The 13,803-nt window shown below is 32.6% G+C and overlaps 3 protein-coding genes and 1 long non-coding RNA gene across 4 annotated transcripts; 2 read left to right on the plus strand and 2 right to left on the minus strand.

Annotated features, from left to right (window-relative positions):
* Nucleotides 1-2,298: 2,298 nt before the first annotated feature.
* LOC102583234 (60S ribosomal protein L28-1-like) lies at nt 2,299-4,393 on the plus strand. Its single transcript, XM_006357306.2, has 4 exons — nt 2,299-2,407; nt 2,488-2,651; nt 3,272-3,435; nt 4,098-4,393. Exons 2-4 carry the CDS (start codon nt 2,504-2,506, stop codon nt 4,215-4,217), a joined length of 432 nt encoding a protein of 143 aa, XP_006357368.1. The 5' UTR covers nt 2,299-2,407; nt 2,488-2,503; the 3' UTR covers nt 4,218-4,393.
* Nucleotides 4,394-5,476: 1,083 nt separating this feature from the next.
* Nucleotides 5,477-6,525, plus strand: LOC102583560 (ESCRT-related protein CHMP1A). The gene is made up of 2 exons (XM_006357307.2): nt 5,477-5,886; nt 5,985-6,525. Exons 1-2 carry the CDS (start codon nt 5,632-5,634, stop codon nt 6,339-6,341), a joined length of 612 nt encoding a protein of 203 aa, XP_006357369.1. The 5' UTR covers nt 5,477-5,631; the 3' UTR covers nt 6,342-6,525.
* A 1,410-nt stretch (nt 6,526-7,935) lies between these two features.
* On the minus strand, nt 7,936-9,375 carry LOC107062595 (uncharacterized). Its single transcript, XR_001474731.1, has 3 exons — nt 8,857-9,375; nt 8,577-8,759; nt 7,936-8,256 (listed from the first exon to the last, which is right to left on the minus strand). It is a non-coding gene; the product is annotated as an uncharacterized lncRNA (long non-coding RNA).
* A 2,143-nt stretch (nt 9,376-11,518) lies between these two features.
* LOC102583889 (dof zinc finger protein DOF3.1-like) lies at nt 11,519-12,560 on the minus strand. The gene has a single exon (XM_006357308.2). The coding sequence runs from the start codon at nt 12,415-12,417 to the stop codon at nt 11,842-11,844; it is 576 nt and encodes a 191-aa protein (XP_006357370.1). The 5' UTR covers nt 12,418-12,560; the 3' UTR covers nt 11,519-11,841.
* Between the last annotated feature and the right edge of the window lie 1,243 nt (nt 12,561-13,803).

The raw sequence follows: 13,803 nt of genomic DNA on the forward strand, positions 1-13,803 counted from the left end.
TTAAAATCAAAATCAAATCAACTTAATCGGTTTTAAAATTATCAAAACCAAACCAAACCAAATATAATATACATTTATCGGTTTGGTGATTATCGATTTCGGTTTGGTTTGGTTCGGTTATTCGGTTATTAACCATACACAAAAATAAAAGAAACAATTCATTTAAAATGTGAAAAAAGTGACAACAATCCATTCAAAACGAAAAATAGTTAGAATGACTTAAATTACTAAACTTTCAATCACTAAATTTACTATCAATAAAGCTTTAAAATTCACTATATTGGCCTAGAAGGAAGAGACAATAACATTTTCAGTACCACAAAGAATTGATATAGACACTCATATACATGAAATCAATAAGATAAATGTTTCATCTTGGACATTTTTGCTTTCAATAAGTAAATTATAAAGAAATTTTAATGAAAATATGTATAAGATCTTTAAAATTGTTTATAAAAATAATATATTAAGTATGTATATTAATAAAATATATGTATATAATTCATCGGTTCGGTTCGGTTATTTCTTCGGGGTTTTTCGAATAAAACCATAACCAAACCAAATACTATCGGTTTTCAAAAATCTAAAACCAAACCAAACCAAATCCAAATAAAATCGGTTTTATTTTATCGGTTTGGTTTGGTTTTTCGGTTTGGATTGGTTTTTATCCAAATCGTGAACACCCCTATGTGTAACGACTTATAGAACAATTAATTACCGATATTAACGTGTCTAATTATTAGCTGTCAATCTTTTTTCTTTTACCTAATTTAAGGTCCAATTTGACTAGTTTGGCCAACTATCGATCTTTTGGAAAGAAACCTAACAAACATTTGGAGTGTATTTTCTGGCATAACAGTGTTTGTAGAACATAAAATAGAAAAAAGAGAGAACACTATTGTATCTGCAATGACATATCCATGGTTATAATGGTAGACATTCTATTCGAGCTTGACGGTGTCCTTTTTTTTTTTTTTTAGAGATAACGTCTCATATGGTCACTCAAGTATGAATTTTTCTTTTATAAAGTCACTTAACTTTGATTTTTAACTCAAAAATCACTCAACTATTAAAATTTACTGACGAAGTTACTCAATCTATTTAATCAATTTTTTCATTAAGATTTGCTAATGTCAATTTTTTTTATCTAAAACAAAAAATTTGAAGGAAAAAAATATATCTATTTAAACTTATTTCTTCTCCTTATTTTTATTTTGTAGCATGGTTATTTTTAGCTTCTTTTATATACTTCTTAATCCTAATTCAGCTGGATTCAAAATCTGTTTCATCTTTGGAAAGGCAAAGTAATCTCTTTGAAATAAATTTCTCTTTCTTGTTATTTCACTCGAAAAGTAAGATGTCAATTAATCAAATTGTTTGTTTTCTGAATTTGGTCAAACATTATCCTAACGAATCATTTGTAATTGAAGTTATATTAAGTTATTATTAACTGTAGTTCAATCTCAAACTAAATCTGGTTATATAAAATTTAATCTAAATCTTGTTTTTATCTTGGTACATTATCACAAAACATGTTGTATTTCTAATGGGTCGCGTCATTAAAATGGTTTAAATATATATATATTTTTTAAATTGTTTTTAAATAAAAATTCCATATTATTAAATTTTAATGAAACAATTAATTAAATAGATTGAGTGACTTTTAGGCTACACCATTAAACTTGATTAGAGGTTATCTCAATGAGTAATTTGTTTTTTTATTGTTATACTATTATTTATTTACTCCGTAAAATTCATATAAATTCGATTAGAGGCTTCTCAATGAGTAATTCAGCAACCAAAAACACATGTCATAACAAACTTTATGTGTTTAAATCATAATAGCACCGTAAAAGATGATCATGAAAGGAAATATTCTCCATGCCTAAATTAATATAATTTTAATAAAAGATATGATCATATCAAGATCATCTATGTATTGTTACGTATAAATATAATTATATAAATAAAATTTTAATAAAAGAAATAATCATATAAAGATAATCCATCTTATAGTATATTTTCTTGACAAATATTTTGTGTTATATAATATAAAAATAATATATGTAATTAATGAACTACAACGTCCAATCTCACACCTTAATTTTAAGTGTTTCGTGCTTCATTATAAATATTATTTTAATTATTCAATCCTTTTTATTTGTAAAAAGCAGCATAAATAAGAGTTGCAAATAAAATTTGTAAAAAATAACATAAATGCGATAAAAAATGATAATTTTCTCATTGGAAAAAAAGTAGAAAATAAAATAGAGAGGGCAGTTCGGTAATATAATGTTATGTACCAATTTCTCTGTTAGGGTTTCACTGCCGTCTTCCTTTTAAGTTTATTGCGTCTTCTTGTTCAGGCCGTCGAACCGAAATTCTACAGACCCTTTTGCTACTCACAGTAAGTCCCGAATGCATCTTTGCTTCTCTGCAGATCAATCGACGTGATTAATTTAGCTTAATTTGTGATCCAATTGACAGGGTAGGTGGTATAAAAATGACGACAGTTCCAGCGCAACTGGTTTGGGAGATCGTCAAGAAAAACAACTCATTTTTGGTGAAGGAGTTTGGTAATGGTACCGCCGGTGTCGTATTCAGCAAAGAGCCTAACAATCTTTACAATCTTCACTCTTACAAGCATTCTGGTTAGTATTGTAAACATTACCCTGTGCTTATGTCGATTTAACAAATTTGGTTTCTGTTGCGAATAGTGGTACCTTGAGCTTATACGGTAGTACATGGTATTAAGTTTTGGGGAAATGTTTTATTGTTCGAGCTAAACTGATAGCTGTTTTGTGGAGTATATTTTTTTTCCTACTTGCACTTAATGTGATGTTGGAAAACTGGAAATAAATAGTATATGCATTCAAATTGTAAGGAAATTCAGCTATTTTCCATATTTCATTAGTATGTTTTAGGTGGGCAAGCCATGGCTCGAAGATGGAGTAGCCTTTTTGGTGAACCATAATTGAGTTACTAGTTTGAGGCTCTTTGCAGAAATGAAAGGGGGAGACTACATATAGTATCTGTCCACTGTCCCCTTACTCCGCACTAGCCAGAGAGCACCTAGCACGTGGGATAAGCCTCTTAAGCCCGTTAGTATGTCGTATGGAAAATTCTTACATGAAAGAATAACTTGAATTTGTAATAGTCATTGAACGGAACATTGCATTGCTGAATGAGTTAGATTTCTAGTTTTAGCTATTTTAGTTTTCCATTGCTCATGTTAAGCATTAGTTAAACTGCTGCTGTCATGACTTTGTAGGCCTAGCAAACAAGAAGACTGTGACCATCCAGCCTGGAGGCAAAGATCAATCAGTGTTGCTTGCTACTTCAAAGACCAAGAAACAGAACAAGCCTTCAAGTTTGCTGAATAAATCTGTAATGAAGAAGGAGTTTAGGCGCATGGCCAAGGCTGTGTCAAATCAGGTGATTGTCCTTTTTGACCAGTAGAATGTGTATATTTACATGAATTTGTTTGGTCTTAAGCTGCATATTAATTGCTTATAATGATCATGGGTTTGATCGTTCACTCCTTGATTGTTTCGAAAGGCTTATGTAATTTGTTGTATGACGTTTTTTTTTTTTTGGATGAATACAAGGAGTTGTAAACCGAATTAAAAATTCACATTCTAGAGAGCTGGCAATTGGAGTTATCTGAGCATTAAAACATGTCTGGTTATTGATTACTATCTACTGTTTACCATTTTCTCCAAATTGTGCTCGACATATTCTATGTAATGAATATACCTCCACCTTTCTGTTGTAGGTTGTGTATTGCACTGGGTATGTTGTTGAATATACCTATACCCTTTTGAATTGTTGATTCAATTTTTTGCTATCAGATAAATATGCACATCATAAATGCTTCCTTTCATTTACCATATTTTTTCTTCAGATTTTCTCATTAATTTCTGTCAATTTGCATGGTTTCCTTGCAAGATTGCTGTCTCAATGTTACTTTTGCACATATATGGTTTCCTTTATAGCATTAGTATTTTTGTTAGGTAATTTGATTATTTTTTCTCAGCAGGTTCTTCTTTGCCTTCACTATTTCTGATGTTACAATCTTGAATTTGCATATGATACAGGTAGCAGATAACTATTACAGGCCAGATCTGAAGAAGGCATCCCTTGCAAGATTGAGTGCTGTGAACAAGAGTCTCAAGGTTGCGAAATCTGGTGTCAAGAAGAGGAACAGGCAGGCCTAGATTCCCATTCTAGAATATGTTAGGCTTATGAGCATTGAGCTGCACTTGATTTTTTTTCTTCCCTGTGTCCTCGAGTACCCGAAAGTTTGCTATTTGAGTTCATATTTTTCTAGATTTTTGGGCTAAAATATACGTTCTATTTGAGATTTTATAAAGATAGCAGTTATTCTGATTAATGAGTTCCAGTTTTTATTCTCACTACTATTCATGGACCCAATAAAAGGAAAACAAGTGTAGCAAAAAATCAACTCGCAGAAGAAATTGATTTCTTAATCCTACGCAGAGGATATAACCGAGTAAGAAAATTGCATTTTTACTCCTTCAAACTACATCTATTTAACCTTTCAATCAATAAAAATATGTACTTTAATCTTTTTATAGGCGAAATATTTATAAGTTTAACAATTTGTTAACTATTACATCAGGTATTTATCAAAAAAAAAAAAAAAAGTGCTCTTAACATAGTAAAAACAACTCAAAAATATCCCCTCCTCCTATTTAATCAAATTTGTCTAATTTGTTCACCTATCAGATAAACAAATGTCTTCTACATAGTAGAAATTACTCAAAAATGTCCCTCCACTCATTGAATCAAATTCGCATTCAATGTTATTTTTAAGCTTAAAATTGTCCCTCCATTGACAACACAATTACATGATATAATTGTGTCGTTAACGGAGGAATCATTCTGAACTTGAAATAATTTAGGGACTAATTTAAAGATGAAAGAATTTTTTAAAGTTATTTCTATTATATTAAGTACTAGTAAAATTACTCGCGCTTCGCACATGAATTTAATATCATGGAATTTATAAAATAATACTTAAAATCTATCAGTCATTAAAACTAAAACACTGTATTATCTTATATACAAGATTACGTGGTAACAAACATTAATAATGTAAAGGAAAATGAAAATTATTACATCTTATCATTTATCCTTAATAACATAAGCATAAATAAATGACTATAAAAATACATAGCAGAATCTGTAATATAAGCAATTGTGTCAGTAAGTCACTCAACAGGAGCAAAGTACACAAATATTTAATTGTTTAATAACATAATTATGAGAGTAATATAATTTTAAAAATTGCCTTAACTTGGGACTAGGAGGGCACACTTTAATTGAGGAGTATTTGATTGAGGGATTAATGCGCTTAATCATAAAGTAAGAGGTACAAACTCGAAATTCATCAGAAATTAAGGGATCAAAAAATCAAGTAAAGAATTAGCAATGAAGTAAAGAAACTTGACCCGATTGCCCCTGGCCCTACAAAATTGAGTGGGCATATCCAAAATCCGAAAGGGACAACTGCAAACCCTAACTTCAGAAATTGAAAAGGTGATTGATCGATCAAAGGAGAAGAATCGCCAAAAACAATCGAAAGACTCCATCACCAAAGCTTAGAAAATGGGAAACGCCGAGAAATTGATGAATCAGATCATGGAGCTCAAGTTCACATCGAAGAGTCTCCAACGCCAAGCTCGAAAATGCGAGAAGGACGAAAAGTCTGAGAAACTCAAGGTGAAGAAAGCCATCGAGAAAGGTAACATGGACGGCGCTAGAATTTACGCCGAAAACGCCATCCGCAAGCGCAGCGAACAGATGAACTATCTCCGTCTCTCCTCTCGCCTTGACGCCGTTGTGGCTCGCCTAGATACCCAGGTAAAGACCGATCCAACATTTAAACAGTGGCGCACATGCGTCCACATCTCGATTATGTACATATAACTAGTAAATTGTGATATGTTTTGTGTACGCAGGCGAAGATGACGACGATCAGCAAGTCAATGTCCTCGATCGTCAAATCACTGGAGTCTTCACTCAACACAGGGAATCTACAGAAAATGTCGGAGACGATGGATTCATTCGAGCGTCAGTTTGTGAATATGGAGGTTCAAGCTGAATTCATGGAGAGTTCTATGGCTGGAAGTACTTCCTTATCGACTCCTGAGGATCAGGTCGGCAGCCTGATGCAACAGGTGGCTGATGACTATGGACTCGAGGTGTCCGTGGGGCTTCCGCAAGCAGCCGGCCATGCTATATCTTCTAAGGATGAGGAGAAGGTCAGTGAGGATGATCTGTCCAGGCGTCTTGCTGAGCTCAAGGCGCGTGGGTAATTGAGAAACTAAAGATTCTTACTGTTAATATAGAGGCTTTGGTATTGGTGTAATGTGATGCAGTATGTGGAATTTTATCTGTTGCATACTTAAGATTGAACACTTCTATGTACATTTTACTCTCTTGTGATTGTGTAGTCAATTTGCTTTACCAATTGAGCCTGTGACTTCTGTATGTTTGCTATTAGACATTGCGACAGCATCTTAAGCCTATTCTCAAGTAGATGTGCATGGTAGCTTCTTCTTCAGAATAGTAGAGGATTCTTAGTGTCCAATTTGGACTGATATGGGCTGACATTTTTGAGAATTTATGATGCTATGTGATTGTGAAGAAGCCGTGGGTTGGTTTTGGTGTTTTCCTGTTGTAGATGAGATGTGCATCATATGCCTAAGTTTTGAATGCTGAACATTTGGTACATCCCGGAATTCACGAAGTTTTAAGAAAGATGTGAGGTTAAATGTAGTTGATTATCAAGTTCAACCCACATAAGGTCACCTCTTTAACTAAACTTGTGTCATCCTTGAGGTTCTCTAAGTCCAATGATATGAACTTCTGAATTAGTTGTGGTCCTTGGGGATGATGACGACCCTTCATAACTCTATATACCTAAGCAGCTGAAGCCTGAGAGTATCGTAAGGGGATATCAGATGGTCTGTGTTTCTTCGAAGTAGGCTTTAATGGAAACATGAGACTTCTTAAAACATCGCTAGTAGACTTGGGATACTCTGATCAGCTTGCCAATTTGCTTGTGGTTGTGCCACATCTATAGGGTATGTTATTTGAAAAATCTGATATAAACTGTGGTTCTTTATTCTTTCCTTCATGTAACTTACTCTTCGATCTGGATAACTGCTGTTCATCTTCAACTTATTTGGAGTTTTTCCCCTGAAAACCTCGGTCTGAGGGATAGGGTAAAATGTGCACCTATACTTCAAGTTGAATAATTGAAGTTATGAGGCAATGGCCAGGTACTTGTATCTATTGAGTATTAGATAGATATCCCAACTTTGTACTGAGCAAGTTGTTGCACCCAGCTGCTAATATATGCAACTGTTCTGACTTCCGACTGCATTTTTTTTTATGGACTGGAACTAATTGAGCAAATGTGTTTAGGAGGAATATATAGCCCTTTTCTTTTCTACGAGGTGGATCATGAGTACAGTATATTCTTGGTGTATTTGTTTGGAAGTTGGAATGGACGATGTGAAATGATAGATCAAAATCAGTTGAATTTTTTCCCCAAGATTTCATTATCCCAGCCAATAGATGTGGAACAGCTGTTAAGTTGGAAAACATTATAGTGGAGTGCACCTTCCCAATCTTCCATCGGACTTCATATTAACTACATGTTCTTTTTACCCACAAAATGAAGACGAGCAAACACAATAGCTCACTAAAAGTATGTTCCTCCATCAACATTTTGTAAATTTCCTACTTAAATTATGACACATTTCTATGACCTCTTAACCAGGAACTTCTCAAGGTTAAGAAAGAATCCCCAAAAATGAAATGCGGCAAAAAGTATGTAATAGCGAAAATGAAAATTACAGAACTCCAGTGATAGAACGAAAAAACATTTCTGTAATAGTGGCAATGAAAATTACTCAATGGGCTGATAATATGGAGACATGCTGAAGTTTATTCAGACAGCCCCAGACGCAACAAAAACACAGAAAAACCAAGGAATTTTGTAATGGACGAATTTGGCTCAAAGTCTGCATTCTGGTGGTACTTAAATTATCTACAAATCATCTGCATTTGTGAAAAAATAGTTTTTCAACTTCTCCAGCTCCATGCTCGTAAAGTTTCGTAATTTGACTTCCTCTAACTTATGCCTTCAACATTTCAAAGGTAGAGATGCGCATGTACAACAAGGTTTCTCATCCTTATCTGATGCATCTCTGTATATTAACACTACAAAATCACAAAACAACGAAAACCTGTAAGAACACAAATGTCTTCATGGACAATCGATCATGAAACCTATATAAAGAGTGTTAAAGCTCTTTGTTATCAACTTATGAATCATATAAATTCCATTCCTCTCTCATACCCTATGTCTAAAGGAAGATAAGAAAATGGAGAATGAAACAGTTACTATGAGAGAACAGGGAAGCTTCATCCAATTGCAAGGAAACCTTCAAAAAGAACAAAGGTGCAAGAAACCTTAGTCACCACTAATTTTTACATACATGCCACAAAGTGTGGTGCCTTTGAAAGATGAAACATATTACCTTCATGGTCTGTAAGCCATAGTCAAAAGATACAGTTCTGAGTTGGGGAGAAATCCAAAACAAACTATCAAGAACGTCCACAACTGAATGCTTCACTAGATTATGAATGTTTACATGGAAACCATTAGTAGCATAAAGTGGAGGATTGAAGTTTCCTCTCATGTCTTTTGGTATAACTATCACCTGTACAAGCAAAAAGAAGAACTGTTAGAAATTCACATCTGATCTGCTTATTTAGGCAAGGTAATAAGTACTAAGTAGACAGTTCTATTCCATGTACCTCATCACAATCGCATCGTAGATTAACAGACTTGGAATGATCAAAGTTACCAAGAGACTTTGTGAGCTTAGAGTACCAATGAGAGTCAATGGTTTTTAGGATCAAGGTGAGATGAGCTTCCAGCAAATGTGAACCTTTCAGTTTGAGTGTGGTTCCATAATGAACATGATATGTGAATACAAATAAGTTAGGAGCATCCACATCAACCACAACCAAATTATCACACGCAATGATTGCCAAGCACTTGAGATCTTCATGGTGTTTAGCAACAGAAATCTCTATGATGTTTAGTCCATGTCTCCATGAAATCCCTTCAAAGACAAAACTTGTAAATGATTACAAGTTGTGCATAGATATTGAAGTAATTGCTCATCCAGAAATGAAGCCTCAAGGTGTAACTCTTGCAAAGATGAAAGTTTTAAGTCACCTGAGTTTAGTTTGAGCTCAAATCCATATAAACGAAGTACATTTAGTATGTGGTTATGAAGTTAGAGAACTTCAACATTTACTTCGTCTGAACCTATTGTATATTACTTTTAAACATTATACATAATTATATAATGTATAATTGATGAATAATCACTACATAATTTGTGTATAATCAATATGTATATCCTATCCATTAATTATACAATAAATATAGGCCTATTATCACTTTATTCACCTGATTTTAACTTTTTTTTAAAAAAAATTAATCGAAATTGCACAAAATTCTCAAACTTAAATATTGACCTTCGTTTGAAACAATTGCATATTACTTGTAAACCTTATTATACATAGATGCATAGTATATAATTAGTAAATAATCACTACACAATAGTGTATAAGTGATGGTGGTTGTGGTTGACGACAGTGTTAATTGTGATGGTGGGTGATTGGTAGTAGGGATTGATCGTAACAGGGGTGGTGGCCAAGGCGGCAGTGGTGGCAAGGGATATGATTATAATGATGGAACTGATAAGTGTGGTAGCGATCGACAATAGTGGTTGACAATGATGGTGGTTGTTAGTGATGATTGTGATGACAGAGGTGATTGGTGTCAGTAGTGGTGGTTGCCAATGATTGTGATGGCATAGATGGTTAGTGATGGACTGGTGGTGATCGCTGATTATGGATAAAATAGAGATGAGAATTATTCACACAAACTATCGCCTATTGATATTAAGACTTTCTTCAAGAGCTCAATGATTAAAATCTTCTCAAAACAAATAAATCCTCAAGTCTTGATATAAAAAATATACTTGATAATTTAAGGTCTGAACTCAGACCTTTATTAAATACAAACAAATGAGTCGTAACCAATAAATAGTAACAAGTAAAAAATCAAAATTATAATAACATTGTCCGGGCCCTCAATCAATCTTCCCCTTCTTTGAAGTAATCAAAGGTAATCACTAAGCTAAGTCCCTCCACTAGTTAGTGGCACAAGGACTTATCAAATCTTCCTTAAGAATTGTAAGTCAACTCAATTTGCCTAAAGATCTCAAAACAAATCGATGGTTATATATGATTTCTTTTCAAAATGAGAAACAATATGATGAATTTTCCACCTTACAAATAGACCATTACATTTATTGTCATATCAGAAACTGAAGTCAGAAGGCTGCAAATTTGGTTGGCAAACAGAGACCAATCACTCACACTAGCACTAGCTGTAGGGTTGAAGTAGTTAATTAGTAATTAATATCAGACCATTTTGTAACACATTCACTTTGACTTTTGAATGTATCATAACTCATTTATAACTGAAATTTAGTCATCACACACATACACATATATGGTATTTTTTTTTCAAAATCATAAAATAATTAACAGTAGGGAATCGTAAGAATTAAACACACGCCTATTATGATACTTACATATATATAATATTGAATGGGGGAGTTGGTCAAGTGAATAATAGGTCCACATTCTCATGTGAGTTGGTTTAAGATAGGAATCAATTAATCAAATATAAATTCCCCAGAACTTAGAAGTGGTCCATATATAGGAGTTGTACATCATGATTTGTGGCCCATTTTGATAAAAATTTCTTCATTTTGACAATTTTACTTAGTTGATAATCATCACATCACATTCTGACTAGCAGCTCCACCAACTACCACATTCACAATTCAATGTGCTTCTCACAATTTCTTCTTTTGAACACAACCTTAGAAGAAAGAAAAAAGGTTTTGCTACCCTTTGTTCATACAATTTTATTTCATTTTTGTGTCCAAACGCCTACTATAACAATTGAATTGTTTACAAGGTAATTACCAAGTTAAGGTGGATGTACTAAATTGAGAGATCTCATTTTTAATTTTCAGTCCACTTATTATAGGTAGATATTCATCTAATCAACTAGTTTAACATGTGATGACAAGTTAGTTATAATTACAATTTTATCAGTTCACTAATTAATATTTACTATCTCAAGAATTACTTGTAATTTATACTATTAATATATACCACTCAAACTCATATTTGGTAATTATGGACAATAGACGTCTGCCATTACGTACGTGCTGAGCCTAATACATTGTATCCATTTGCCTACATTATTGGAGCAACGGCAAATCTTTTAATAATCGTCACCAATACACCCAAAAAATATCTTTCTACTAATGAAAATGAAGTCATTAATAATGAAAAAAAGAGGAAAATATCAGCACAAAAAACAAAAGGAAAAAATTGCATAATTTATCATTTCCCTTGGAATAACATACATGAAGTCACAAATCACACACAATTATGTACGTATATTAAGCATTACCCAAACAAAACTAGTGTGATGCAAAGTAAAAATATTAAGTTTTCGTAAACATGAATAGAGTTACTCAGTACATGTATTAATAAAAACCTGAAATGCACGACAAGCTGATCTGGAAACTACTAGTAATAGTATACAATCCGCAAACAACACTTGCACAATTCATGCTTAGAAAAAGATAAGTGCATTTTCAGAAGTATTAGTAGTACTAATACAAGTTCTAATAATCTATATTACTGAAAGGTTGAACCTGGGGTGTAAATAGCAAGATCAGCCCAACCATTAGTACCATTCCAACAATTAGAATCTTCACCCAAAAATTCATCTCTATTATTACTATTCCCACTTTGAGCAGCAGCATCTGCACCCGAATTGGGCCCGTTAGGATTCAAAACATCTAAAAAATTCCCTATTTCCGGCCCGTTTGATGCCAATAGCGAGCCGAAAGGCCCGTTCGCGTCAAGAATTGGGCTATTCTGATCAAAAGCCGGAACAACAGGGGTAGCAAAATGCTCTGTTTTTGAATTTTGTTCAGATGAAATCGACATGGTTGAGGAGCGTTTACAGCTATTCGAAGAAGATCGTTTTGTGTTCTTGCGAGAGCTTCCACCAACTGGAATATTCCTCAAAATACCTCCTTTAGTCCAATACCTTTTACAATTCTTACAAAAATGGCGTGGCTGAGAAAGGTTGTAATTGTTGTAGTAACAAAACTTTGTGTTGATTGAATCACATCTAGGACATTTCAAGACTTGTTGATCTGGGAATTGATGATTGATCTGTGAATATATTGATGATGGATCTTGCATATTGTAATCTCTGTTTTTTAGCCTTATGGAATTGGGATTGAGAGAACAGAGTGTGTTATTGGTGTCTGTCTCTCTCAAAAAGTTGGATTTGCTGTAAATAAAGAGTACAAATTTCACTTTATCTATCCAAACATTTTTTAAAATTTTGTATAGGCACAAAAAAAAAATCCCCTGGTCAAAGACTCTTTTTTTTTTCGGTTGCAAAAAAGAAAAATGATATGATGTCAAATTGAACAAAATGATTTTAAAGTCTTCTAGATTAATCAAGTGGTATCATTAATTTTAGCACCAATCCAAAAAATTAGACAAAATGATGAAGAATGTTTTCTAAAGTACTCTTATTCTTTTTTTCATCCGTATTTCATACCTACATTGAAACATGATTAAATTCGACTTCTAGTAAAAGTCTCACATTAGAGATAAAATGTTTCTTAATAAAAACGACTATGTATTCACTACTCGCATCCAAGACATCTTGTTAAAGATGATCGAGTACCTACCATTGCACCAGGTTAATCAATATTAAATTACTTAAAGGTAAAACGAGAATTGTCCAAAAATTCTTGATTTGAAAGTTTATCTCCATGGAAAATTTAAGAGGTATGATATGTCGTCTTCAGCATAAAGTTTTAAAGGGGTAAAGTGAAATTTACTCGATCGAAAGTTAGAAAGAAATAAAACTAAGCAAAACTTAGGAATAATTACATTTCGTCAACGAAATTGGCGTATCAAATTTCAAACAAAGAGACAAAAGGTCAATTCTTGTCATCAATATGTTTACTAACCTTAAAACTAGTGACCATTATCCTCCTTTGCTTTCTTTCCTTATTTTTCTTAATTTTATTTTAAGAGCAAAAGAAACACTCCAGTCTCCAACCAAAAGATTTTAGACAATTTTTTTATTTGGGAAAGTTACACATATGGTCCTCAGCCAAAAATATTTATATTCACAAGTCAATCATCTATCAATATATAAAAGGAGAAGAAAAAATGACACATGTCAACATCACAAATTTTCAGTATTTTAAATAATTAATAATCATTAATTAAATCAACAAATATAGACACATGTCAATAATTAGAATTAGAACGACACATGTCAGCACCACAAAAAATATCATTTTTAAATAATTAAAAAATATTAATTACATGCAATAGGAATAAATAATAAAATCAACTATTTGTAATTATCTTAAATTCGAAATTAAAATATTTAATTTATTTATTAAAGATTAAAGAATTACTTAAAATAACCATCGGATGTATTAGTTTCAAAATTTCAAAACTTAAAACAATTTTTTACAATTAATAATTTTAAAATATTTAGTTTGAAAATGTATATCTCTACAAACATATATAAAGAGACAAAATAAAAATAATAAAAAT

This window comes from Solanum tuberosum, unplaced genomic scaffold (genome assembly GCF_000226075.1).
Source record: "Solanum tuberosum cultivar DM 1-3 516 R44 unplaced genomic scaffold, SolTub_3.0 scf00246, whole genome shotgun sequence".
NCBI lineage: Eukaryota > Viridiplantae > Streptophyta > Magnoliopsida > Solanales > Solanaceae > Solanum > Solanum tuberosum.

Coding starts and splice junctions, on each gene's coding strand:
- LOC102583889 (XM_006357308.2), bottom strand. CDS start 12,417: ATGCAAGATCCATCATCAATATATTCACAGATCAATCATCAATTCCCA.
- LOC102583560 (XM_006357307.2), top strand. CDS start 5,632: ATGGGAAACGCCGAGAAATTGATGAATCAGATCATGGAGCTCAAGTTC. Junction 5,887..5,984: donor TGGCTCGCCTAGATACCCAG/GTAAAGACCGAT, acceptor TTGTGTACGCAG/GCGAAGATGACGACGATCAG.
- LOC102583234 (XM_006357306.2), top strand. CDS start 2,504: ATGACGACAGTTCCAGCGCAACTGGTTTGGGAGATCGTCAAGAAAAAC. Junction 2,652..3,271: donor TCACTCTTACAAGCATTCTG/GTTAGTATTGTA, acceptor ATGACTTTGTAG/GCCTAGCAAACAAGAAGACT. Junction 3,436..4,097: donor CCAAGGCTGTGTCAAATCAG/GTGATTGTCCTT, acceptor CATATGATACAG/GTAGCAGATAACTATTACAG.